Raw genomic sequence first — 22,507 nt, 5'->3', positions numbered from 1 at the left:
AGCAAACTTACAATTCATAGGCCTACTACTTTTTAGCTTTCTTCATGGTTGAATCCAATTTTCCAAAAAACTTGTATTTACATTTTTCCTATTTAGGTATGTCCTTGAAGAAAGGAAATTTTCTCGATCAGGGGGTGTATGCAACCTGCGTGTAAGTAACTTCTAGGTTATAGTACCTGCACTATAGACTCTCGACGCGACGATGCAGAAAAGAAAAAAGAAATTCCTAGTGCTATCATCCTGATTCCCAATCTCCAATTTGGCGGTTGTTCTCCGCCCAGCCAACGTCAAGCGGGGCATTAGCAAATATGACGAGGTTCTAAATTTAGTACCGTTAATCTGCCATACAGTTATTCATTCCAGTCTGAGACCAAATTATCAAGCTCGTATTCCCTTTTTCGGCAAGTTGGGTGATACGATACTGCTGGTCTCGGAGATTCGACGGTTTGGGAATTCAGTTAAGGGTCTCACATTGTTTTATAATGCAGGTGTTGCGTAATTAATAATAGTAGCGTATCGGACGGCTGGAGCAAATGGATTCGTGAATACAAAAAAAAGAGGGGTAGTTTCCTTTTCTGGTCTATTAATTAGCCCAGACTAGTTAGATACCATTTGGGGAGGCTGTTTGACGAGGGTTGGCAGTTAGACAAGATTTCCCTTATAACTATTATTAGAAATGTATTTTCAGATGACCATTGCTTGTTAATTTACTGAGATACATGATTAAGTTCTGCAGCTATAAAAGTCCCTTATGTCGCTCCATTATGTTCAGTAATTTCCAAATCTTTATTTCCGTATCTTTACTTCAAAGAAACAAAACAAACACTAACTATGCAATTCAAAAATTTGATCATTCTCTCTGCTGCCGTTTCCGCTGAGACCGTTCAGCTCTCCACCATGTCATCCAAGGAAGATGTCAACGGAAAAGGAATTAGTAGTCTTCATGAAGGTGCTGGCATTAACTATGCTTTCTTATCTTCAGGCTCCGACACCCTTGACTACGATGAATCCACAAAGTTTTTGAGTGTTTCCTACGACACTTATAGCGAGTATTTCACTATTGACAGCGGTTTCGTCGGCGTTTCTGTTTCCCCAGCCCCTGTTGAAGTCACCTTTGATAAAGACAACAACCTATTAGTTGATGGCTCCTCAGAAGGATTCTACGGCTGTAAGAATACTAATGATCCTTATGATAACTCTGAATCCTCTTATGAGTTGATGTACTACTCTGGCAATTCTACTGCTCCTGATGGATGTCTACCTTTGACTGTTGTTAAGGTTAGTGGAGCTGGAAACAAGACTGACACCGGTACAAAAACTACCACTTCCACCGGTACAGAAACCACTTCTTCCACCGTTTCCTGTACCGAGACTAAATGTCAGCCTCAAACTACTGCTTATTTAACTACCTTTACCGGGGGAGCTGAAAAGTTCGGTTCTGCAGGCATCCTTGCTCTTGGTGCAGGTGCTTTTGCTGCTCTTTTGTAAGATCTTCAAAAAGAAGATGAAAGGCACTTCCATCACTTGTTCTCTTTCATTTGTATTCATTTTTTTATATAATGTCACTAAGTACTAATTTTTATGTCATTTCTGCTGACCCCTGTCCCCATTATAACTGGAAGCCCTTTTTTCTGTTTTCTATTGGTTGCCAATTCCATATTTAAGGCATATTACAAAGTGTATCTCAATACTGCCTCTTTGCAGTCGTATATACCTCTTACTTTTCTTTTTACAGAATACTACCCAGTTTCTTTAAATAGTTTTCAGGGTCCTTCCTCTCTAGGAAAGAGAAAAACAAAATTGCATTCCGATACCGGGAATCGAACCCGAATCTGCCCGGTGAAAGCGGACCATGATAGCCATTACACTATATCGGATAGTTAATGAATAAAAATGGCCTTAGTGTATTAACATCCCACAATCAATGCCTTCGAATATCCTTTGCTCTTTTACTGCTAAACATTAATGTGATCTGTCATTATGGCAATAATATTGGCCGTTTTCTCTGTACCAAGATTTTTATTACTTCCACTTTGAGTATATTGTCATATTTGTTTTCCTCAGAATTATTCTTTGGACGAACGTATTTGGCACATGCATGCACCAGAGACATAGGGGACAATCATAGTGCACCCAATGTGCTTCTCAATACTCTGCTTGTGCATTTCGTCAGTTATTTTTACTATTTTCGGCTACCCCCACCTACCATCCAGCTCAGCTGATGATTTCATTCAACGCTCCTCTCATTGGGCACGAGAACAAAACCCCTGCACCTCGAGAAGCCATGAAAAATGAGTTAGAAAATTTTTTTTACTATCGCATCTGAAAATTTTTCGAGGGGTTGATGCAAAAGCACCAACAGTAAATCACAAGAGCATAAAGGAGAAAGGAGGGATAGGAAACACAGTCAGCATAGCAATGAGCGATAAAAATACCCGTATTGCCGTGGTTAGTACGGATAAGTGTAAGCCTAAAAAATGCCGGCAGGAGTGCAAGAAATCGTGTCCAGTGGTGAAGACAGGACGTCTTTGTATTGAAGTGGAGCCTAAATCGAAGATTGCGTTCATTTCTGAGAATTTGTGCATTGGTTGTGGTATCTGCGTGAAGAAATGCCCCTTTGGTGCCATTAACATCATCAATTTGCCTACAAATTTGGAGTCACAAGTGACGCATCGATACTCTGCAAACTCGTTCAAGCTACACAGGTTACCAACGCCGAGACCAGGTCAAGTGTTGGGATTGGTTGGTACCAATGGTATCGGTAAAAGTACCGCATTGAAGATTCTTTCGGGTAAGTTGAAGCCAAATCTTGGAAGATACGACGATCCTCCTGATTGGGAGGAAATTATCAGATACTTCCGTGGTTCTGAATTACAGAATTACTTCACCAAGTTATTGGAGGACAACATTCGTGCCATCATTAAACCCCAATACGTTGATAGCATTCCTCATGCCATTCGTGGCGATGAGAAAAGAGTGGGAGTTCTGCTCAAGAACAGAATGGAAAGAAAGGATTCAGCCAAGCACATGATTAAAGCTTTACAATTACAGCATGTGTTGAAGCGTGAAGTGGCACAACTTTCTGGTGGTGAGTTACAGAGATTTGCCATTGCCATGACTTGTATCCAGAAGGCTGCTGTCTACATGTTTGACGAGCCTTCGTCGTATTTGGATGTGAAGCAACGTTTAAAGGCTGCACAGGTGATTCGTTCGCTCTTGAACGCCGACACCTTCATTATTGCTGTGGAACATGACTTGTCTGTATTGGACTATCTTTCGGACTTTATTTGTATCTTGTATGGTGTTCCTTCTGTCTACGGTGTTGTTACTTTTCCTGCCGGTGTGAGAGAGGGTATTAATATCTTCCTTGATGGTCATATTCCTACTGAGAATATGCGTTTCAGAACGGAGTCTTTACAATTCCGGTTGGCTGATGCTTCTGATAATACTCTTATTGAGAAAACTGCTGATTTTGTCTATCCATCGATGGCCAGGACTCAGGGTGAATTTAAGTTGACTGTGGAAGCGGGAGATTTCTCTGACTCTGAGATTATCGTGATGATGGGTGAAAATGGAACCGGTAAGACCACTCTTTGTCGATTATTGGCTGGAAAATTGGAGCCAGATGAAGGATCTAAGGCTCCTAAGCTGAATGTGTCGATGAAGCCACAGAAGATATCTCCTAAATTCAAGGGAACAGTTCGTCAATTGTTCCTAAAGAAGATTAGAGCCTCGTTCTTGTCTCCTCAGTTCAACACTGATGTTATAAAACCTTTGAAGATTCAGGATATTGTGGATGAGAACGTGATGCATTTATCTGGTGGTGAATTACAACGTGTGGCCATCATTCTTGCTCTTGGTAGACCTGCAGATATCTATTTGATTGATGAGCCGAGTGCTTACTTGGACTCTGAACAGCGTATCATCTGTTCGAAGGTGATTCGTAGATTCATTATCCATTCCAAGAAGACGGCGTTCATTGTGGAGCACGATTTCATTATGGCTACCTACATGGCCGATAGAGTCATGGTGTTTGAAGGTGAGCCTTCTATGAGTGCTACAGCTCACAAGGCTGAATCTCTTCTTACTGGTTGCAATAGATTCCTTAAGAATTTGAATGTCACTTTCAGAAGAGATCCAACATCTTTTAGGCCAAGAATTAACAAGTTGGATTCTCAGATGGATAAGGAGCAGAAGTTGGCTGGAAACTACTTCTTTTTGGAGAATACTGAGTTGTAAGTATATAGATGTGCGGACAAGTGCGCACTGTAATGGAGTTACATGTGATGAGTTGTAGTAGAGTCGTAGTCGTAGTGCTTTAATAAAACAAATTTTTCACGGATTTTCGATGAGCCATTTTAAAACGTCGTTGACCGGGCGAAAATTTTCTTGACAACTGGAGTTCATTCTCTTTTCATACATTTTTTGTTTAAATCTGGAGAGTTGATTGGAAATTATGAGTGAAGAGCTCGAAAACAAAGTGAAAAGCCTTGAGATTGCGTCTACTCAGCAACAGCCTAAGATGGCTGTAGGACCAGATGGCAAGCCTGTCATCGGAGCAGATGGTAAGCCATTGAGTAAGAAAGCATACAAAAAGCTACTCAAGGAGCAGGAGAAGGCCCAGAAAAAGGCAGAAAAGGCCGCAAGACTGGCCAAGGAACAGGCTGAGAGAGATGCAAAAGAGCAGACCAATGATTTTGCCACGGAGAACTATGGCGAATTACCTCTTATGCAGTCCAGAGACGATAAGGTCACTGGAGAGCAGCGTTATTACTTGAACGAGTTGACTACCGCTGATGACGGTAAGCAGATCATCTTTAGAGCCCGTGTCCATACATCCAGACAGCAGAGCTCTAACATGTTGTTCTTTGCTTTTCGTCAGAAGAATGATATCATACAAGGTTTACTTCGTGCAGATAAGGAGCACGTTTCTAAGCCTATGGTGAAATGGGCATCCGGTTTGCACTTGGAGTCGATCGTCTTGGTCCATGGAGAGGTTAAAAAAGTCCAAGAAGCTGTCAAGAGTGCCACTCTTCAGGATATCGAGATCCATATCTCTAAGATCTACTTGGTTGAAGCTACACCCGAGAAGCTTCCATTACTTGTTGAAGATGCTTCTCGTTCTGAAGCTGAATCGGCAGAGTTGGGCTTGCCAATGGTTAATTTGGACACTAGATTGGACTACCGTGTCATTGACTTGAGAACAGTGACTAATCACTCAATCTTCCGTCTTCAGCATGGTATTTGTTCATTGTTCCGTGAATTTTTAACCAATCAGAAGTTCACGGAAATACATACCCCTAAGCTGATAGGATCTCCTTCTGAAGGTGGTGCGAATGTTTTTGAGGTGGCGTATTTCAAGGGCAAGGCTTATTTGGCTCAATCTCCTCAATTCTACAAGCAGCAGTGTATCGCTGCTGACTTTGAACGTGTGTTTGAAGTCGGTTCCGTTTTCAGAGCTGAGAATTCTAACACGCATCGTCATATGACTGAGTTTGTTGGTTTGGATATGGAGATGGCCATTGAAGAGCACTATCATGAGGCTATCCAAATGCTCTGTAACATGTTCATCTTTATGTTCACCGAGTTGAAGAAGCGTTATGCGAAGGAGATTGCCACCGTGAGAGAACAGTATCCTGTTGAGGAGTTCAAAATCCCTGAGAAGATGGTCATTGTTAAATTCAAAGACGCCGTTAAGATGTTGAAAGATGCTGGTCGTGAGATGGGTGATTTCGATGACTTGACCACCGAAAATGAGAAGTTCTTGGGTAAAATTGTCAGAGATAAATACGACACTGACTTCTACGTGTTGGACAAGTTCCCTGCTGCTATCAGACCGTTCTACACTATGCCAGATCCAGATGACCCTAGGTATTCGAACTCTTATGATTTCTTTATGAGAGGTGAAGAGATTCTTTCCGGTGCTCAGCGTATTCATGAGCCTAAGTTGCTTGTCAAGAGAATGAATGACTTGGGCATCAATCCAAATCAACCCGGCTTGGAGGACTATATTCAGGCCTTCTCCTACGGATGTCCTCCACATGCTGGTGGTGGTATTGGATTGGAGAGAGTTCTTATGTTCTTTTTGGACTTGAAGAACATTAGAAGAGCCTCTCTATTCCCAAGGGATCCTAAGAGATTAAGACCATAGCTTTATATAATCCTGAATAAATTATAATGCATCTACACGATCCATTAATATCGCTAACTTTTTTCATAGGGTCTTTTCCATTTGGCCCACTTTCCCTTCCCTCTACCTGTTACTTTTTGTTCCTTTTTTTTTGCCTTGTTGTCCTGCTGTCGTTGTATATTTCGTTCAAATCGGTAGATATTTCCAAGTTATGAGCAAATCTGATACCGATTCTGTTGCCAATGACTTGTATCAATTCCATCTTCCTAGTACTAGTGGCACTAAGTACCCTGACACTGGTGTCTACTCGGACGACAATTCCGATGGTAAAGATTCCGTTTACATCCCCGAAGAGGACAACCTAGTTGAAGGTGAGGATAGTGTTGGTAATGTCTCCAATATTGCCGCCATGATACGAGCCGGTAGTGCCCATTTCTCGTATCAGGAAGACGCTGATTTGAGAGATAGAGAGGCCCGTGAGGATGCTTACGATTCAATAAGTTCTCCTAAGGCTTCGCCGTCTTCTTCGGTGAATTCCCGTCGCACCAGAAGATCTTCGTTGGCTGGTGGCGACTTTATTCCCAAATCCACTGTCTCCAAGAAGTCTAAGAATCCTAAGGATCCACTGTCTCCTTCTGCTGCCCCTCCTGCCTTAACTCTTCCCGTTGCGTCCACTACAACAATCAACACTTCCAAGGAAACGTCGACTACTTCAAGTGGTGCCAAGTTTCAGTACAATCCGCTTACGCATGAGTTACGCAGTGTGGCTAAGATTGCAGCGGCTGAGGCATCACCTCCTGTTGATGAGTCACCTTCTAAGATTTCCCCCAGCATTCCAAGACGACTTCATTTCAACGTTGCTGGTGTCTTTGCCAGTGATGATGGTGTGATTCCTGAACCTCCTTCTCCTGAGCTTATTAAGATTTATAAAGATCTGGATTGGGCCATGAAGACCAGAGCCAAGTACCAGCAGTTGTCCTTTCAAAATGACGGTGACAATCCGAAAAATCAAGACGATTGGAAGATTTACCCCAGACCTCCCCCACCTTTCTGGCGTAAGGGTGATCAGTATGCCCTAGACAGATTACTGGACGAAGGTGATGAGACCGCTGATGCCTTTGATCTCTCCAAGTGTGAAATTCCAGGCTTGGATACCGACCATGATTTTACCATCAATAAGGAGGACGTATTTCAGGTGATAGACAAACTCACAGAGGAGCCCGTTTCCTATATTCCTACCATCAAGGATTATTATTTGGATATGGAAAGGCTGATCAACATTGCGTCTGACGGACCTACCAAGTCCTTTGCTTTTAGACGGTTAGAATTCTTGGAAGCCAAATGGAACTTGTACTATCTTTTGAATGATCACGAGGAGACCTCTGAGTCCAAGAGAAATCCTCATAGAGACTTTTACAACGTTCGTAAAGTAGATACTCACGTTCATCACTCAGCAAGTATGAACCAGAAGCATCTTCTTCGGTTTATCAAGCATAAGATGCGTGAGTGTCCAGACGAAAAGGTGATTAAAAGAGACGGTAAAGTTCTGTCACTTTTCGAGGTGTTTGAATCTTTGCATTTGACTGCCTACGATTTGAGTATTGACACTTTGGACATGCACGCCCACAGAGATACGTTTCATCGGTTCGACAAGTTCAACTTGAAGTATAATCCTATGGGAGAGTCTCGTTTACGTGAGATTTTCCTTAAGACAGACAACTACATTAATGGAAGATACCTTGCAGAAATTACCAAAGAAGTGTTTTGTGACCTTGAGGCTTCCAAATATCAGATGGCTGAATACAGAATATCTATTTATGGTAGGTCAATCGATGAGTGGGACAAACTTGCCTCCTGGGTTATTGATAACAAGCTATTTTCGCATAATGTACGCTGGTTGGTCCAAATTCCAAGGTTGTACGATGTGTACAAGAAGAATGGCATAGTGACCAACTTCCAAGAAATTGTTATCAATCTTTTCAGGCCACTCTTTGAGGTGACTCGGGATCCTTCCTCGCACCCTAAGTTGTATGTGTTTTTGCGGCGTGTCATTGGCTTCGATTCCGTCGATGATGAATCAAAGACCGATAGACGTTTCCACAAGAAGTTCCCATTCCCTCGGAAATGGGATTCGGAGTACAACCCTCCTTACTCTTATTATATTTATTACATGTACGCCAACATCGCCTCTTTGAATGTTTGGAGAAAGCTTAGAGGCTTTAACACTTTCGTTCTAAGACCTCATTGCGGTGAAGCTGGTGACCCTGAGCATTTGATTTCTGCCTATCTCACCTCTGAAGGTATCTCCCATGGTATTCTGCTAAGAAAAGTACCATTTGTTCAATACCTATTTTATCTGAGCCAGATTGGAATTGCCATGTCGCCACTTTCCAATAATGCTCTTTTCCTAAACTATGAGAAAAATCCATTTCCGGCTTATTTTAGACGTGGATTGCAAGTTTCATTGTCTACTGACGATCCCTTGCAGTTCTCTTATACCCGTGAACCATTAATTGAGGAGTATTCAGTGGCTGCACAAATTTGGAAACTCTCCAATGCAGATATGTGTGAGTTGGCCAAGAACTCTGTGTTTATGAGTGGCTTTGAGAGGCAGCTTAAGCGTCACTGGCTTGGTTCGAAATTCAATGTTCTGGGATCAGACGGTAACAATGTTGAGAAGACCAATGTTCCCGATATTAGACTGATTTACAGGGCAGAGACGTTGAAGACTGAGACTGACCTTGTTTCTTATTACTCATCTCTGGATTATAAAGAATGAGTGGGAAGTATTTATTTTCTATAAAAATACCCTTTGCACTTTTCTTGAACCGAAAACAGTCATTTCCGGGTGATTGCCCGATCCGATTCGTTTATATAACTTATGTTTGAATTGCTCCGATACCGATTGATTCTCATATTGAAGGATCGTCTGTATGTCAGCGCAATGAGTTAATTTTGAGCAGTTCGTTCTGTCTTTTAGGTTGGCCCAGAAGCTTCCCCGATCATACGGATAGTCGTATAGTGAAAGAGGTACAACCAATCGAAGCCCTTTTATAGTTGGATGTTCGAGGTTCATATAAGGGGTTGAATTTGTAACCGGGGAAGACTTGTGGTTGTCGAGCTTTTTCTTTATATCCTTTCGTGCCAATGTTTCAATGGTAGTCTCGTTGTGCCAGATCATGATGATATTTTCAGTCACAAGACTTAGCACAGAGAGAAAAAAGATGAAATTGGCCACAAGTGCTACAATGACGACCGGCGGAATATCGTGCCTCATTCGACCCGTGTAGCCAAGTATTGACACTATGCTTAGAAGAAGTAGTGAGTCCAGAGCAACGATGAATGCAAGAAAGTATATGTAGTTTGCTTGGCCTACAACGGCTCCTAAAAAGCCGCAAAAATGATCCATAGTCACTACACATCTATTACATTTTGAAGAATGGTGCGATCTGAGTACCTTAAGGGAATTGCACTCAGTACACCAAGCAGGGAGTCCTTCACAGTTGCAGGGGAACAATTCCGGAGGAGTAAATGCAGGCAGATCGAAATTCCCATCACTTTTATGGCCACTCTTTATCCACATTTGTCCATTTTTGTAGTAACCATCCAAGTCGTAAGGAGGAACCGGAATGCTTAAATGACATGGACCTTGGACGAACACCATGATCCAAGAGAACACAGCCAACGCTACAAGAAAGTTGTAGGTTACTATGAGTCCGATGGATATGGATCTGGTGGGTATTTTTGTATAGCAAAATTTATAGCAGTATGCATATTCAAGAAATCCCAAATATAATACTACCAAAATTGGAACTATTCTCTGCAACCGTCTGACCCATTTTATGGCGGTGGCCGGCATCAGTTAGTGATTAGCTACAATTTGATGTTAGTAGACAAGAATAAGAAATGATATTACTACTACTACTATAATCCTCTCAATTGTATGGTACCAATGATAAGTCTGTTGAGTCTCTCTCTATCCTCAGTGAACATATCTCCTAGCTTATAGTTTTTCCGAATAGACTGGAGATCAACGGTAGATTCTAGAGCAGCATCCGTTAAACAGACACCAGCTACGCCATTATTTTGAACAACTTTACTGACAGTGTCATAAACTTGATCGAGTTGCGCCTTTTCAGGACTAGTAGTACTTTCGATCACTTTGAGTATGATCAAATCTGATTTTTCACCTTCGGCAGGAATACCAAATCTTGTAAGGGCTTCCATAATGTTCTTCACCGGAGAAAGATCACTGATGAGTTCAGTATGTATGGTATTTGCCTTCATCTTACCATTTCTCTTATCGACAAAGCAGCGAAACAACGCACTGTAAAGTTGTTCCATAGAAAGTAGATTGGCAGCATTGAGAAAGGCAAAGTCAAAATCGTCAGGAAGAGACCCAGACTTTATAGAATCTCTGATATCCGCGTGATTTGTCACTCCCTTGTAAAGAGACACAAAAACTTTATATTGAGGGAATTGTGAGAGTTGAAGAATGTTGTATGCCATGACTTACCTGAGAAATAGAAGAAAGAATGAACAACCAATTTTGGAGGTTGGTAGTTGTTTTTAAATTTTCTCTTGTTATTAGAACAGCCTTTTTTTTAAGGTATCTGAGAAATTAAGCAAGGAGGTGAAGACTTACTTTTGAAAAGAGAAGCAATTATGGATGATGCTAATCCATGGGTGGCAGAAAGGGGGAATGCGGATAGTGGGAGTGATGGAGATGGGAGAGAGAGTGACAATAGTCTCAGCGTACCGAGAGTGCTCAGCGTACCCAGCGTTCCCAGCGTTCCCAGCGTGCCCAGCGTGCCCAGCGTGCCCAGCGTTCCCAGCGTGCCCAGCGTTCCCAGCGTGCCCATCGTGCCCAGCATACTGGGCGTACCCAAATTTGATCACCCTCTTGATGACTTGATACTCGAAATTCTGCCCGATGTCAGCTACAGTAAGAATACCCCAGAATTGGATACAGATCGAATACTTACAAGACATGAGGGATGCTTGAAGATATACAACACTATAACGTCTAGTCGACGACAATTTGGAAGGGAAACGGTACCAATAGGTAATTTCAGATCGAGGGATTACTGGAATAATACGGAAATACATAAACAAGCTTCAACAAAGGCTGGCGAGTGGTATCAGATAGAAAAGAACTTGGATGAGATAGGACAGAGGCAGCGTCGGCCGTCACAGAGAAATGTCAACATCTTTAGATGGTCCTCGAAAGAGAGCAATAAAGGCCAGCAAAGCATGGAAAGACTAAGAAAGAAAAAGCAGCAGGAAGAGAAGATTCAACGGAAAGTTAATCCGAAGTTACTTAATGCAGCATTTGTGGAAGCTCGGAAAATCATCGACGAGAGGCATCAGAAGGAGGAATTGGAAAGAGCACGGTTAGCCAAAGAGCGCGAAGAAAGAGAGAGACGATTAAAGGAACAGAAAAGGCAGAAGGATCTAGAAGTCAAGCGATACGAGGTCAAATTGGAAGGATCTGAAAAGAGTAAGAAGAAAAAAGGATTTTTGCAGACATTATTTGGCCGCAAGTCGAAGATCTCCAAGGATCATCTATCGAACGATGCTGTGAAGGAAGATCCTAAGGTTCCTGAGCATGACGATTTTCTAGCATTTTCAAAGAAATTATCTACCAAGAGTGAGAACACAGATTATGACTCTGACTCTAACTCTGAATCTGAATCTAAATCCGGATATGAAGATGGAGCAGAAAGAGGTTATGATGAGTTGGGTGAGGTTGGTAACTCATCATTTGATCAGGACCCCCAGTGTACTCAAGATCTTAAATCTCCGTCCTTACCAGAATCATCGTCCGGAGATACCATATCTAATCACGTGATTATCTCGGAAGCCAGTGATTATTTTTCTCCCAAGACAACGTCGACCGACTCCTCCTCCTCTTCCTCCAGCTCCGAGTTTGGAGAATTCAATCAGCATCTAACCACTTAGCAATCTTTGATGCTTCCCAATATGGCAAGTTCGCCGTTTCTCTAACCATCCCGGTCATTACAATCTTTCCGTTACAATGCAGCGCGATAAGAATAGAATCAATCATTCAGTTAGTGCAAGAAATTTCTCACTCCCAGCCATACCCCACCTGTAGTACCCCGTAGGCGCAGGCGCAATAGGCCCAGTAGGCCCAGTAGGCCCCGTAGGCCCCGTAGGCCCAGTACTTATTGATCTGTGGGGATTTAATACGACGAGCATTAAGGCTGAAGATCTGAAATGAAAAATAGCCTATTTGATTTGAGTCAAATTTGTAATCACAATTTTTGTTTCTCCTTGTTTGACTAGCCTCTCTTCTTCTTCTTCGTTCTCTCTTTCTTGAACATGAGTACTCCTAATTCTTCGAGTGTGTCTACTCCGACCACTTCCCCCATATCTCCTGCTCAGCCTCTCTCGAAAAACGTTACTTTTGGAGTGGTTACTCAGAAGGGTTCTTCGTCTGCGTATAGGCGTTCTTCCGTAGGCACCCAGCCACCGTCCTTTCGTGCCGGTGCATTTAGTTGTATAAATGAAGGTTCTTCTTCTTTGGCAGCTGCAGCTGGTTCAGCTGGTGCTGCTGCTTCGCATTCGACTTCCGGTTCGGCTTCCGGTTCGACTTCTGGTTCGTTTAATCAGCCTGTGATTCCTCCTCCTATTCCAGAGAGTCTCCCTACAACACCAGGCTACGAACTCAATGGAACCTCATATTTTGACATGCCAGGTAAGGACAGCTTTGCGTTACCCCAGCAACAAACGGTGCTGGCATCGGTTAATGACGATGGAAACTCATCAAATACACATCTCGAGAATGTAAGTCAAGGTCTTACTTTAGAAAACTCTTTCCGTAACAAATGGAGACTCGTGGCATCGATCATTTTTGCTATGAGTGGCGGTTTGTCGGACGGTGCTCCTGGTGCCTTGTTGCCTCGAATGGAATCCTACTATGGTATCAATTATACTGTGGTGTCGTTGATTTGGATATCCAATGCTATTGGTTTCATTGTCATTGCCGTCTTTTCACATAAATTGGAACCTATACTTGGTTCCAGAAATTTGCAAAGCCTTGGGTGTGCCTGTTTGATTATCATGTATTCGATGGTTTGTTCTGCACCGGCTTTCCCTGTGGTTGTGGTGGCTTTTTTCTTTGGAGGAATTGGTCTTGCTACAAATTACTCCTTCCAAAACTTATTTTTGAGCAGGTTTGAGAAGTCTTCAATCTATTTGGGCTTTTATCATGGTTCTTACGGTTTTGGTGCTTGCGTTGGACCTTTGGTGGCCACTGTCATGGTTAATCAAGGTGTTAAATGGAGCTATTTCTATTGCATCATGTTGTGTTTGTCTGCTTTTAATATGGTGAATCAGTTTCTAGCTTTCAAAGGTTATGAGAAAGAGTTCAGGGCTTGGGAATCCGATGATCCTCTCGTTGAGCGAAATGCTTCGACACCAGAAGCTGCGGAAGTTACTGTTGGTATCAAGATGGTAAAACTCAATACAAAGAATAACGCTGGTGCGTCTAGCGGAGAGGCTCGTGAAACCACTTTTGAGGATGTTAACCCTGATACACGTCTGGAAGGGCGTTCTGTAGGAATCGAGGAGCTTCATGCTGCTCTTAAAACACCGATAACTTGGTATTTGGCCTTTTTCGTACTTTTTTATCAGGGTGCAGAAGTGTCTATGGGAGGTTGGATTGTCACTTTCTTGGAAGTTTATCGCCACGGAAGTACCAGAAATACCGGTTATGTGGCTTCAGGTTTCTGGGGTGGTTTGACCATCGGCAGATTATTTTTCACTCCAAGCATTCATCGATTTGTTGGAGCCAAGCGTGGCATCTCTATTCTTATAGTTGTCTCATTGATTTGCTGTACTCTCGCATGGGTTTTACCGGTTCTAATCGTCGAGGCCGTGTTTGTGGCATTGTTTGGTCTATTTACAGGTCCAATTTATCCGTTGATGATCACCGTTGCCGTTCGTATTTTACCTAGAAAGATTCAGGTTATCTCTATGACTATCATCACTGCCTTGGGATCTTCTGGTGGTGCCATATTCCCATTTCTAGTGGGTCTTATCTCGCAATTTGCTGGTACCTATGTCGTGATGCCCTTTATACTAGGACTATTATCTTCTGCGCTTGTTCTATGGTACCTTCTACCAAACCCTGACCGTCTGGTAATCAGGTATATTTGGCAAAGGATATGGTGATCATATAATAACTTTAAATTAATACAGCATATTTACAAGGTAATCGAGTACTCTCTAATCGTTTCTCTTCCGTGGCACATAATCGTAGTACCATATCTGTCTTGGGGGATACTCTGTGGGTATTCTCATCTCTAAGGGAAACCGCTTTCCGTATTCATGTTCATTGGCTTTTTCAAAGAGCTTAGGACTAGCCAGCTTCAAGTCTTCAAATGCTTCTCTAATACTTCTGTACTGTTTCTTAATTGATCTTTCTTCTGCCTCCTTTTCCTGCTTTCTTTTCACAGACCAAGCTTTCATTATAGTCTTATGCTTGATATAATCTTCATTGCAAAGCTTCAGCATCTTGGGCATTTTTCTACCTGCTGACATAACCGAAAGTTGCGTCACCACTTTCTGTGCCTCAGGATTGAGCCCTGCTTTACTTCTCTTCAGCCGGCATTGTTGTATAATTCTCACCGCACTTGTATTCCTTGTGAGTTTAGAAACCGAGAACATGATAATCAAACAATCTACAGAAGGAAGAGTCGATCCATTTCATTTTGTCTCTGTTAAGAGTGGTTGGTTTTCCCAACTCTGAAAATTTTTAGTTACCACCATCGACTAGGACTATCGACGCAAGTAAGATCAGATACTATCAGTAGTAGTCTTATCAGATACAGCTCCTCCGAAACCTCCAAAACCTTCACAGTCATCGATTCATAGGCATGAACTGCCATATTCGTCCTCTCTCAGCTCTAGCTAAGAAGCGGAATTCGATATCCGTGACTGTCTTATCAGTTCTTGATAAGAAAAATAAGAGCCGTAGCCGAGTTTCGGCCATCAAATTTCCTAAAATGGAAACTTCCGCTCGGTTCACCTTCCATCATGTTTCATTGAGAATTGGTATAAAAGGAGTCCATTGAATCTATTTGGTGTGTGTTGAATACAATGGGTCCAATAGAAGTGGTTAAGTTGTCTATTTTCCATGACTGTCAAAACTAAGGACCATTCTTACGTCTTCCAGAGAAAGATCTCTGATAAGGGACTACTATGTGTGGGTTCCAAAGGAGATGGGATGTACATTATTCTTGAAGATCCCAAAACAAGAGAACGGAAAGTTCTTATGGATGGTATTTCCGGTGCTGCTGTTTGTTCGTTGGGTCATAATGATCCCGAAATCATCGATCAACTTTCCGATTTTGCTAGAGAGTCTGCATACACCTTTGGTGGCCATTACGGTAACTATTCAGCTGAAAACCTTTCCAAATTTTTGTGTGACAAGTCGAAAGGATTGTTTAGTTCCTGCTTATGGACGGGTTCCGGTTCTGAGGCCAACGAGAACGCCATGAAAATTATGAGACAGTACCATTTGGAGAGAGGTGATCCTAACAGATACAAATTTATCTCTAGAAAGCAGTCCTACCATGGTTTTACCATCGGCTCCTTATCTCTTGGAGATTGTGCCAGAAAACCTCCTTTCAAACCTATTTTGCTCAGTGATGAGTGCACTCCAAAAATCGCTCAATGCTACCCTTACCGTGGCATCAAGTCTGGAATGACTGAGGAAGACTACACCAACGAGCTTCTAGCCAATGCAGAGAAAGTTTTTATTGAGAACGATCCTTCTACAATCGCCGGTGTTGTAGTGGAGACTGTTGGTGGTTCTACCATGGGAACTCCTACTCCTCCAAAAGGTTATTTAGATGGACTCAGAGAAATAACTCATAAGTATGGTGCTTTATTCATGTGCGATGAGGTTATGTGTGGATTGGGTCGGTGCGGCTATCCTTTCACTTTTCTTCATCCTGAATTTGGCCTATCCTCAGGAGGTCCAGATCTGATCACCGTTGGTAAGACAATTGGTTCAGGTATAGTCACTTTGGCTGGTGTTATGATATCTCCCAAAGTTGTTGATGCCTTTGAAGAGGGCTCCAATTTGATCGTTGGCGCCCAGACATATCATTGCCATGCTCTCAATTGCAGGGTTGGATTGGCAGTTCAGCAGAAGATTTACAGAGATAACCTTATCGAGAATGTGAGAATCCTCGGAGATAAGATGAAAGCAGACCTCAAGGAGCAGTTGAAGGACTGTAAAGTTGCCGGTGACGTTAGAGGCGCTGGTAACTTTCTTACCGTAGAGGCTGTCAAAGACAGAGAGTCCAAGGAACCCTTTGATCATAAGTTTAACATTGGCAGTGTGATGGAACAGAAATGCTTTGATAAAGGATTGATTGTTATGGGTGCTTCGGGAACCATTGGTAACGAGCAAGTCAATGATAACGAGGTTATTGGCTATGGTGATCACTGTACCATTGGTCCTGCTTTCACATTCACCGAGGGCCAAGCAAATTTCATGGTCAAGACTATAGTTGAGACCTTCAAAGAGATCGAGAGAGAGTATCTATGATTAGTTGGGTGGTGCTATCTTCTTTATGAATTCCTCGTATTCGATCTCTAGCTCAGGGTGTGACTCCAAGTATCTTTGGGCACGAGTATTCATGCTTATACCATTCCATAACTCAGGTTCTCCATCCGTCAAGCCTGGAACGCCGTGCTGTTCAATGGAAGCGCCGCTTGCCAATGTACCACAAATACATGCGATCTTCAACTCCCTTCCACTAAGTACCATTCCCGTTGCAAAGGCCCCTACAAACGTATTTCCACATCCCGTAGGATCTACTATAGAATTAGAGCCCTGGTGGTAAGGCGGGAACCATTCCCTAAGACTTCTCGTCAGTAATAGACATCCCATAGCCCCGCATCGTAATACTACAGCCGAGTCCGATCTCTTTGACATATGGGGCAAAAACCTTTGAGCCACAATCTCACAGCCTGCATGATCTACAGGTTCTGCAAGTCCCAAAAAGGATGCACATTCGGCTGCATTCGGAGAAAGAACGTCGATCCTTTTCAAAACGGGAAGGCAGTGTTCCAACATCTCATTGGTACAATCATCTGGATCTGGCTCCCATACAATGACAGGCTTTGTGTCTGATTCCGCATTATCCTCGAGTTTGGTAAGAACATCGAGACAATTTTGAGGCGATAGAATAAAATGAAACGATTTTGACTGCAGTAGATGTTTGTAATTGAGTAGATCTTTCACAGTAATGTCAATTTGAGGGGTGGTAAACTTGAACTGTCTAAAATCGTTAGTCCCATACTTATTCCAGCCGTGATTGCATTTCCGATCTTCATGGTATCTGAATATAGCACCTGTATTCCAACATTTGAGCGTAGTTATCATTTCTGGAGGACAGTCGTTACCGACATCTACCACCCATCCGCATCTCTGTGACATTCTCTTACCCAAGATCATTCTTGAGCCAACTATGCCAAAAGTACCTCCTCCTCCGAGAATATCATGAATTGACATTCCATCATCAAAGTGAATCTCATCTACTATAAAGAGTCCAAGTGATGTAAAGACAGGAATAGGCAGATTGGACATTGGATGAAGAAGTAGTCACCATGAGAAAGAAGGGAGAGCAAAGATTCGAACTCTGTTATTGATTTTTACAGCGGTTCTAACCGTTGCGCTATTTCCAAAAATGGACCCAAAAAAAATTTCGGTATACTAGGTTGTGTAAATTGGAATTCTGTATTCTCAACTTTTAATATCCTTGAAGAGCTGAATATAGACGAAGAAATTGTCTAGTTGTCATCTATAGACTTAGAATATTTGTAGTTTACATAACTTATCTTTAAATATTGTTTTATAACAGATATTGGATTACTTCTGTAGGATATTTATTTATGTATTTATTTTTGGGCATATGTTTTTAAAGTGAGGGAATATTGTATATATATGAGATAAGTAAAGATTACTAAGAAAGCCATTTATTTATGAGGCGTGGACTCCTTTTCTAAGAAGTCAGTCCACAGAGATACAAAGGATCGATTGGTGTTAAGTCTATTGGCGGAAGAGTCCATGACACTGTTGGAATTTGTCTTCTGATTGGAATTGAGAAGTCCCGCATGCTTCTTTTTAGTATCATCCCAATTGAGGTAGTTAGAAATCAACTGGAGAACTTCATATTTCTTGGAGTCTCCCCTTGGTATTTGAAGGAAACTGACGAACAAGTTGGATGCCAATTCTCTATCAATAGTATCCTGAGACGATTCTTGTTTGATAAGTTTCATGGCCTTAGTAAGATGTTCGTTTAACACTATAGTTTCATGCCTAAGCTTACCGATAGTTTTCTGTTTCTGCTTAAAATCCTGCTCGAGCGATTCCAATCGTTCAGATTTCTGCTTTAGGGTGTCCTGCAACTTTTGCAAGTCCTCTACTTTGGCATGGGACTCTGAAAGTTCAATCACCTTAGTATCAAGCTGATTCTTCAATTCTTGATGTTCCTTAGAATGCTGTTGCTTAATATTTGTAACCTCACCTTCAATCTCTGCCACCTTTTTCTCCAAGGATTGATTTTCTTGAATCAATCTTTTATTTTCAGCCTCGGAACGCTCATTCTTTAGGTTGATCTCATCAATTTCATGCTGAAGCCCCTGCTTGGACATCTTCTCCTCGTTTATTATAATGAGATATTCCTCCATCTCTGATTTGGACTCCTGAAGTTCCATCATCAACTTCTTATTGGCTGTCTGAAGACGTTTATTTTCCAATAGGAACTCACCGTCTTTAATTTCAGATCCTTTTCTCAAATTGTTATTTTCTCTAGTCAACTTTTCACATTCTAGATTGATGTTATTCATCTCTTTCTGAAGATCAATGATCGTTTGGTTCATTTCCTCCACCTTTTCAACTTTTTTTTCTAGTTGAATCTTGTCCTTTTCCAATTTTAAAACTTGTTCCTTGGTTTTATGAAATTCAATCTCAGAAGTCTTCATCTTTGTGAACACCGTCTTCATAGAAGAGAGTCTATCAAGTAGATTCTGATAGTTCTCTTTAACTTTCTCACATTCTTCTTCCTTCTGCTGTAATTTTTGCTCTAAAGTTTCCTCTGACTTTTGATCTATGATTCGTTGATCCTTTTCGTCAGATTCCAATTGTAGTTTTTTTAATCGGACTTTAATCTCTTCAGCCTTTTCCGCCTCTTCCACCTCTTCATACTTCTCAGTCTCAGTAGCTTCATCCGTTGTGTCTTTAACCGTATCTTCTTCCTTTACCTTCTTCTTTTGATGCTGTCTTTTCTTAGTCTTTCCCATACTATTTATTCACTACTTAATTGCCTATCTTCTTTTTGTCTATCCATACAACTTGTTCTTTCTCGTTGACCATTTTTCAACTCGATTTTTTTCTCATCTTTTTCTTCGCGCATTTCGACGTGGCCAAATGCCTGCTTGTCTACTCACCTGCTTACCTACTTGTCTACTCACCTGCTTACCTACTTGTCTACTCACCTGCTTACCTACTTGTCTACTTGCCTGCTTGCATACTCACCCACTCACCCACTTGCATACTCACCTACTCACCTGCTTTCGTACTCACCTACCTGCCTGCCTGCCTGCCTCCCCCAATATGGAAAAATGGAACAAACGGCTAACCATTTCGGTGGTAGCTATAGGGTTCTCTATTAGACTTATAGTACCGACGTTGCTACCACAACTAACTAAAGTATTAGATCAGTCTGTTCTGTTCTCTACCCCTATCAACTCATACCGATCTTTGAAAGAGGCTCTATTCTTGGCCACAAATAGGATGAATCCTTACAAAGATGGCGAGATTATTCACCATCCTCCAATGGTTCTAGAGCTTTTCAAAATCTTTAAGAGTGATTTCCAAATCAGCTTCTTTTTCGCTTTGCTGGACACCCTTTTTGCTTTACAATTAATTAGGTTGAACCAACAATTAGCCAGCAAGGCCAAAGAAAAATCGTCGTACTTTTCAGATTATGCCGTTGCTGTGTTCTACAGCTTTAATCCTTTAGCATTATTGACAACTTTTGCAAAATCAACCTATACCATTAATAACGTTGTTTTAATCACCATGCTTAATTGTGTTCTGGCAGATGGATGTAATCCTTTAGCTTTCATCTTACTTGCAATTTCTACCTCCCTCACTTACTACAGTTGGTATCTAATCATTCCTTTACTAGCATACGCCTACAAACAGGCCGATTCAGGCAAGAAAATTGGCATCCTGATGAAAAATATGTCTGTTTTTGTGGTATCTTTAGCTGCTACGTTAGCCATCAACTTCCAACTAAGTGGTTCGTTCAACTTCATCAACTTGGTTTACGGGAACATCATTAATTTCAGCAAAATTACTCCAAATCTAGGACTTTGGTGGTACTTCTTTACAGAGGTGTTTGAATTCTTCAGCAATTTCTATCTTGGTGTATTTAATCTCTACACCTTCATTTTCATCGTACCTGTGACAATGAGATTTATCACTCCAGCAAACAGTACGGCAGAAGATGCACTTTTTGCAATCTGGTGCCAGCTTGCATTGGTGAATCTGTCTAGAGCTTATCCTACACTCACGGATCTTAATCTACAGTTCTCCATCTCAATGCTAATGAAGCCACTTTTCAAAAAGTTGAAATTTGCTCCCGCGGTATCAGCATTGGCGATGTTCACGGTACAGCTTCTATTACCATTTTTTTATTACGTCTGGATGGGACTTAACTCTGGAAATGCCAATTTCTTCTATGCCATTGGTCTAGTTCATAGTATGATCGGGATTGTTATGGTTGGGGACTTTGTCTGGTCGAAATTACAGATAGAATACTACGACAGGAACGGTATATCGTACGATAAGAAGATCAGATTAACACAGATATGAGTAGCAACGGTATGTACAAAAATATAAACAAATACAAACAGAATGTTATGAAGAGGTTGGTGAAGGCTAGAACAATTCAGTATGAGCATAATACGAAACACAGCCATACAATGCTAGGGTTACGGGTCGACCTGTGCGGCTTCTCAGGGGTCGAGAATACGGCACGGGCCACTGGAAATCCGGCACGGGTCACTGGGAATACGGGGGACCTACCGGCACAAACATGAAATTCACCCGGGACACTCCATCCACAACACCCATCCACAACACTCCATCCACAACACTTCATCCACAACACTCCATCCACAACACTCCATCCATCAACACTCCATCCACCCATCGTGTTGGTAGTCATGGTGGCATGTTTCATTGCTTCACTATGCACTAGCCTGAATGTTGAATACGCGCTTCGCACACATTGCTCATGCTCATACTCGCACTCGAGCCCCTAAAAACCTTTCCATCATTGTTTACACACACTCACCCTTGTTGACGTCGATTCGTTATCTATCTTCCCACTTACCGTGAGAGCCTTACCACTCCAGCTCAACACAAACAATGCAAACACTGCAAAAATTTTCTTCCTCAATGAGGCCCCGGCTTCTTAGAGGTCAGTTGAAACTATAAACAGATCGGAGCGCGATAATGATTGTACATACATGTCCTAATTAGGAAATGTTGCTAAGCGTGATGCTTTCGTATTTACGTATGCGGTACAACGGGTTGGTGCAAGGTGTGCGTCTTAGCCGGACTAGGATAGGTAACCTTCCGTATGGGGAAATCGCTTGTTTTCAGTTAGAATTGGATCGATCCATCTGCAAAACGTTATATAAAGCACCCAATCTGCCACATATTTGGTGACCTGTCCAATACTATTCTGATCTTTTCTTTCTCTACCAACTATCGTTCATTCTCTGTTGTTCTACTTTTCACTCGCTTATTATCAAAAATGAAGTTCTCCTCTGTTTTACTTGCAACTGCCGCCGCTGCTTACAACACCACCGATGTCACTGCCACCACTGTCATTGAGACCATCACATCTTGTGAAGAGTCTGGTCCATGTCACACTGTCACTTTGACCACCACCTACTGCCCAGAGAACTCTACTGTTATCTCTACATTCACTGGTGCCGCTGCTGCTGGACACGCCAACGTTTACGTTGCTGGTGTCGCTGCTTTGGCCGCAGGTGCTATGTTGCTATAAACGGGTTTGATATCTTATTGATTACTCCGGTATAATTTGAATTGGCTACTTGTCTTACGTTTCTGTAAGTCTTTGTCCTTTTCTTTTTATTTTTATTATTTGTATAACGTTCGAGCTCTAATAGTTTTTAGCTTTAATTGAGGTCATTCGGTGATATCTTCATGAGTCTTATAAATTTAATTGTAAACAAAACCTTTTGGTATGTTTATTTACCAATTAGTACAAAACTTGTTCCTGTTTGAGAAAATTTTTA

General features: G+C 41.9%; 12 protein-coding genes and 1 non-coding gene across 13 annotated transcripts; 8 read left to right on the top strand and 5 right to left on the bottom strand.

Annotated features, from left to right (window-relative positions):
* Nucleotides 1–831: 831 nt before the first annotated feature.
* Nucleotides 832–1,488, top strand: FOA43_002494 (uncharacterized protein; the record flags this gene model as incomplete). Its single annotated transcript, XM_038922786.1, has 1 exon — nucleotides 832–1,488. The coding sequence occupies one exon, from the start codon at nucleotides 832–834 to the stop codon at nucleotides 1,486–1,488; it is 657 nt and encodes a 218-aa protein (XP_038778714.1).
* A 317-nt stretch (nucleotides 1,489–1,805) lies between these two features.
* Nucleotides 1,806–1,877, bottom strand: FOA43_002493. The gene has a single exon. It is a non-coding gene; the product is annotated as a tRNA-Glu (tRNA).
* A 541-nt stretch (nucleotides 1,878–2,418) lies between these two features.
* On the top strand, nucleotides 2,419–4,239 carry RLI1 (Fe-S cluster-binding ribosome biosynthesis protein; the record flags this gene model as incomplete). The annotated part of the gene is made up of 1 exon (XM_038922785.1): nucleotides 2,419–4,239. One exon carries the CDS (start codon nucleotides 2,419–2,421, stop codon nucleotides 4,237–4,239), a length of 1,821 nt encoding a protein of 606 aa, XP_038778713.1.
* Nucleotides 4,240–4,456: 217 nt separating this feature from the next.
* DPS1 (aspartate--tRNA ligase dps1) lies at nucleotides 4,457–6,151 on the top strand (the record flags this gene model as incomplete). Its single annotated transcript, XM_038922784.1, has 1 exon — nucleotides 4,457–6,151. One exon carries the CDS (start codon nucleotides 4,457–4,459, stop codon nucleotides 6,149–6,151), a length of 1,695 nt encoding a protein of 564 aa, XP_038778712.1.
* Nucleotides 6,152–6,341: 190 nt separating this feature from the next.
* On the top strand, nucleotides 6,342–8,909 carry AMD1 (AMP deaminase; the record flags this gene model as incomplete). Its single annotated transcript, XM_038922783.1, has 1 exon — nucleotides 6,342–8,909. One exon carries the CDS (start codon nucleotides 6,342–6,344, stop codon nucleotides 8,907–8,909), a length of 2,568 nt encoding a protein of 855 aa, XP_038778711.1.
* A 1,145-nt stretch (nucleotides 8,910–10,054) lies between these two features.
* FOA43_002489 (uncharacterized protein) lies at nucleotides 10,055–10,639 on the bottom strand (the record flags this gene model as incomplete). The annotated part of the gene is made up of 1 exon (XM_038922782.1): nucleotides 10,055–10,639. The coding sequence occupies one exon, from the start codon at nucleotides 10,637–10,639 to the stop codon at nucleotides 10,055–10,057; it is 585 nt and encodes a 194-aa protein (XP_038778710.1).
* Nucleotides 10,640–10,795: 156 nt separating this feature from the next.
* On the top strand, nucleotides 10,796–12,091 carry FOA43_002488 (uncharacterized protein; the record flags this gene model as incomplete). Its single annotated transcript, XM_038922781.1, has 2 exons — nucleotides 10,796–10,841; nucleotides 11,196–12,091. 2 exons carry the CDS (start codon nucleotides 10,796–10,798, stop codon nucleotides 12,089–12,091), a joined length of 942 nt encoding a protein of 313 aa, XP_038778709.1.
* Nucleotides 12,092–12,472: 381 nt separating this feature from the next.
* Nucleotides 12,473–14,326, top strand: FOA43_002487 (uncharacterized protein; the record flags this gene model as incomplete). Its single annotated transcript, XM_038922780.1, has 1 exon — nucleotides 12,473–14,326. One exon carries the CDS (start codon nucleotides 12,473–12,475, stop codon nucleotides 14,324–14,326), a length of 1,854 nt encoding a protein of 617 aa, XP_038778708.1.
* A 54-nt stretch (nucleotides 14,327–14,380) lies between these two features.
* On the bottom strand, nucleotides 14,381–14,821 carry FOA43_002486 (uncharacterized protein; the record flags this gene model as incomplete). The annotated part of the gene is made up of 2 exons (XM_038922779.1): nucleotides 14,381–14,752; nucleotides 14,813–14,821. The coding sequence occupies 2 exons, from the start codon at nucleotides 14,819–14,821 to the stop codon at nucleotides 14,381–14,383; spliced, it is 381 nt and encodes a 126-aa protein (XP_038778707.1).
* A 469-nt stretch (nucleotides 14,822–15,290) lies between these two features.
* Nucleotides 15,291–16,712, top strand: FOA43_002485 (uncharacterized protein; the record flags this gene model as incomplete). Its single annotated transcript, XM_038922778.1, has 1 exon — nucleotides 15,291–16,712. The coding sequence occupies one exon, from the start codon at nucleotides 15,291–15,293 to the stop codon at nucleotides 16,710–16,712; it is 1,422 nt and encodes a 473-aa protein (XP_038778706.1).
* On the bottom strand, nucleotides 16,713–17,756 carry FOA43_002484 (uncharacterized protein; the record flags this gene model as incomplete). Its single annotated transcript, XM_038922777.1, has 1 exon — nucleotides 16,713–17,756. One exon carries the CDS (start codon nucleotides 17,754–17,756, stop codon nucleotides 16,713–16,715), a length of 1,044 nt encoding a protein of 347 aa, XP_038778705.1.
* Nucleotides 17,757–18,145: 389 nt separating this feature from the next.
* Nucleotides 18,146–19,471, bottom strand: FOA43_002483 (uncharacterized protein; the record flags this gene model as incomplete). The annotated part of the gene is made up of 1 exon (XM_038922776.1): nucleotides 18,146–19,471. One exon carries the CDS (start codon nucleotides 19,469–19,471, stop codon nucleotides 18,146–18,148), a length of 1,326 nt encoding a protein of 441 aa, XP_038778704.1.
* A 2,528-nt stretch (nucleotides 19,472–21,999) lies between these two features.
* On the top strand, nucleotides 22,000–22,254 carry FOA43_002482 (uncharacterized protein; the record flags this gene model as incomplete). The annotated part of the gene is made up of 1 exon (XM_038922775.1): nucleotides 22,000–22,254. The coding sequence occupies one exon, from the start codon at nucleotides 22,000–22,002 to the stop codon at nucleotides 22,252–22,254; it is 255 nt and encodes an 84-aa protein (XP_038778703.1).
* Between the last annotated feature and the right edge of the window lie 253 nt (nucleotides 22,255–22,507).

This window comes from Brettanomyces nanus, chromosome 2 (assembly GCF_011074865.1).
Source record: "Brettanomyces nanus chromosome 2, complete sequence".
Classification (NCBI taxonomy): Eukaryota; Fungi; Ascomycota; class Pichiomycetes; order Pichiales; family Pichiaceae; genus Brettanomyces; species Brettanomyces nanus.
The sequence above is the reverse complement of the archived record's forward strand: the minus strand, read 5'-3'. Positions and strand labels throughout refer to the sequence as shown.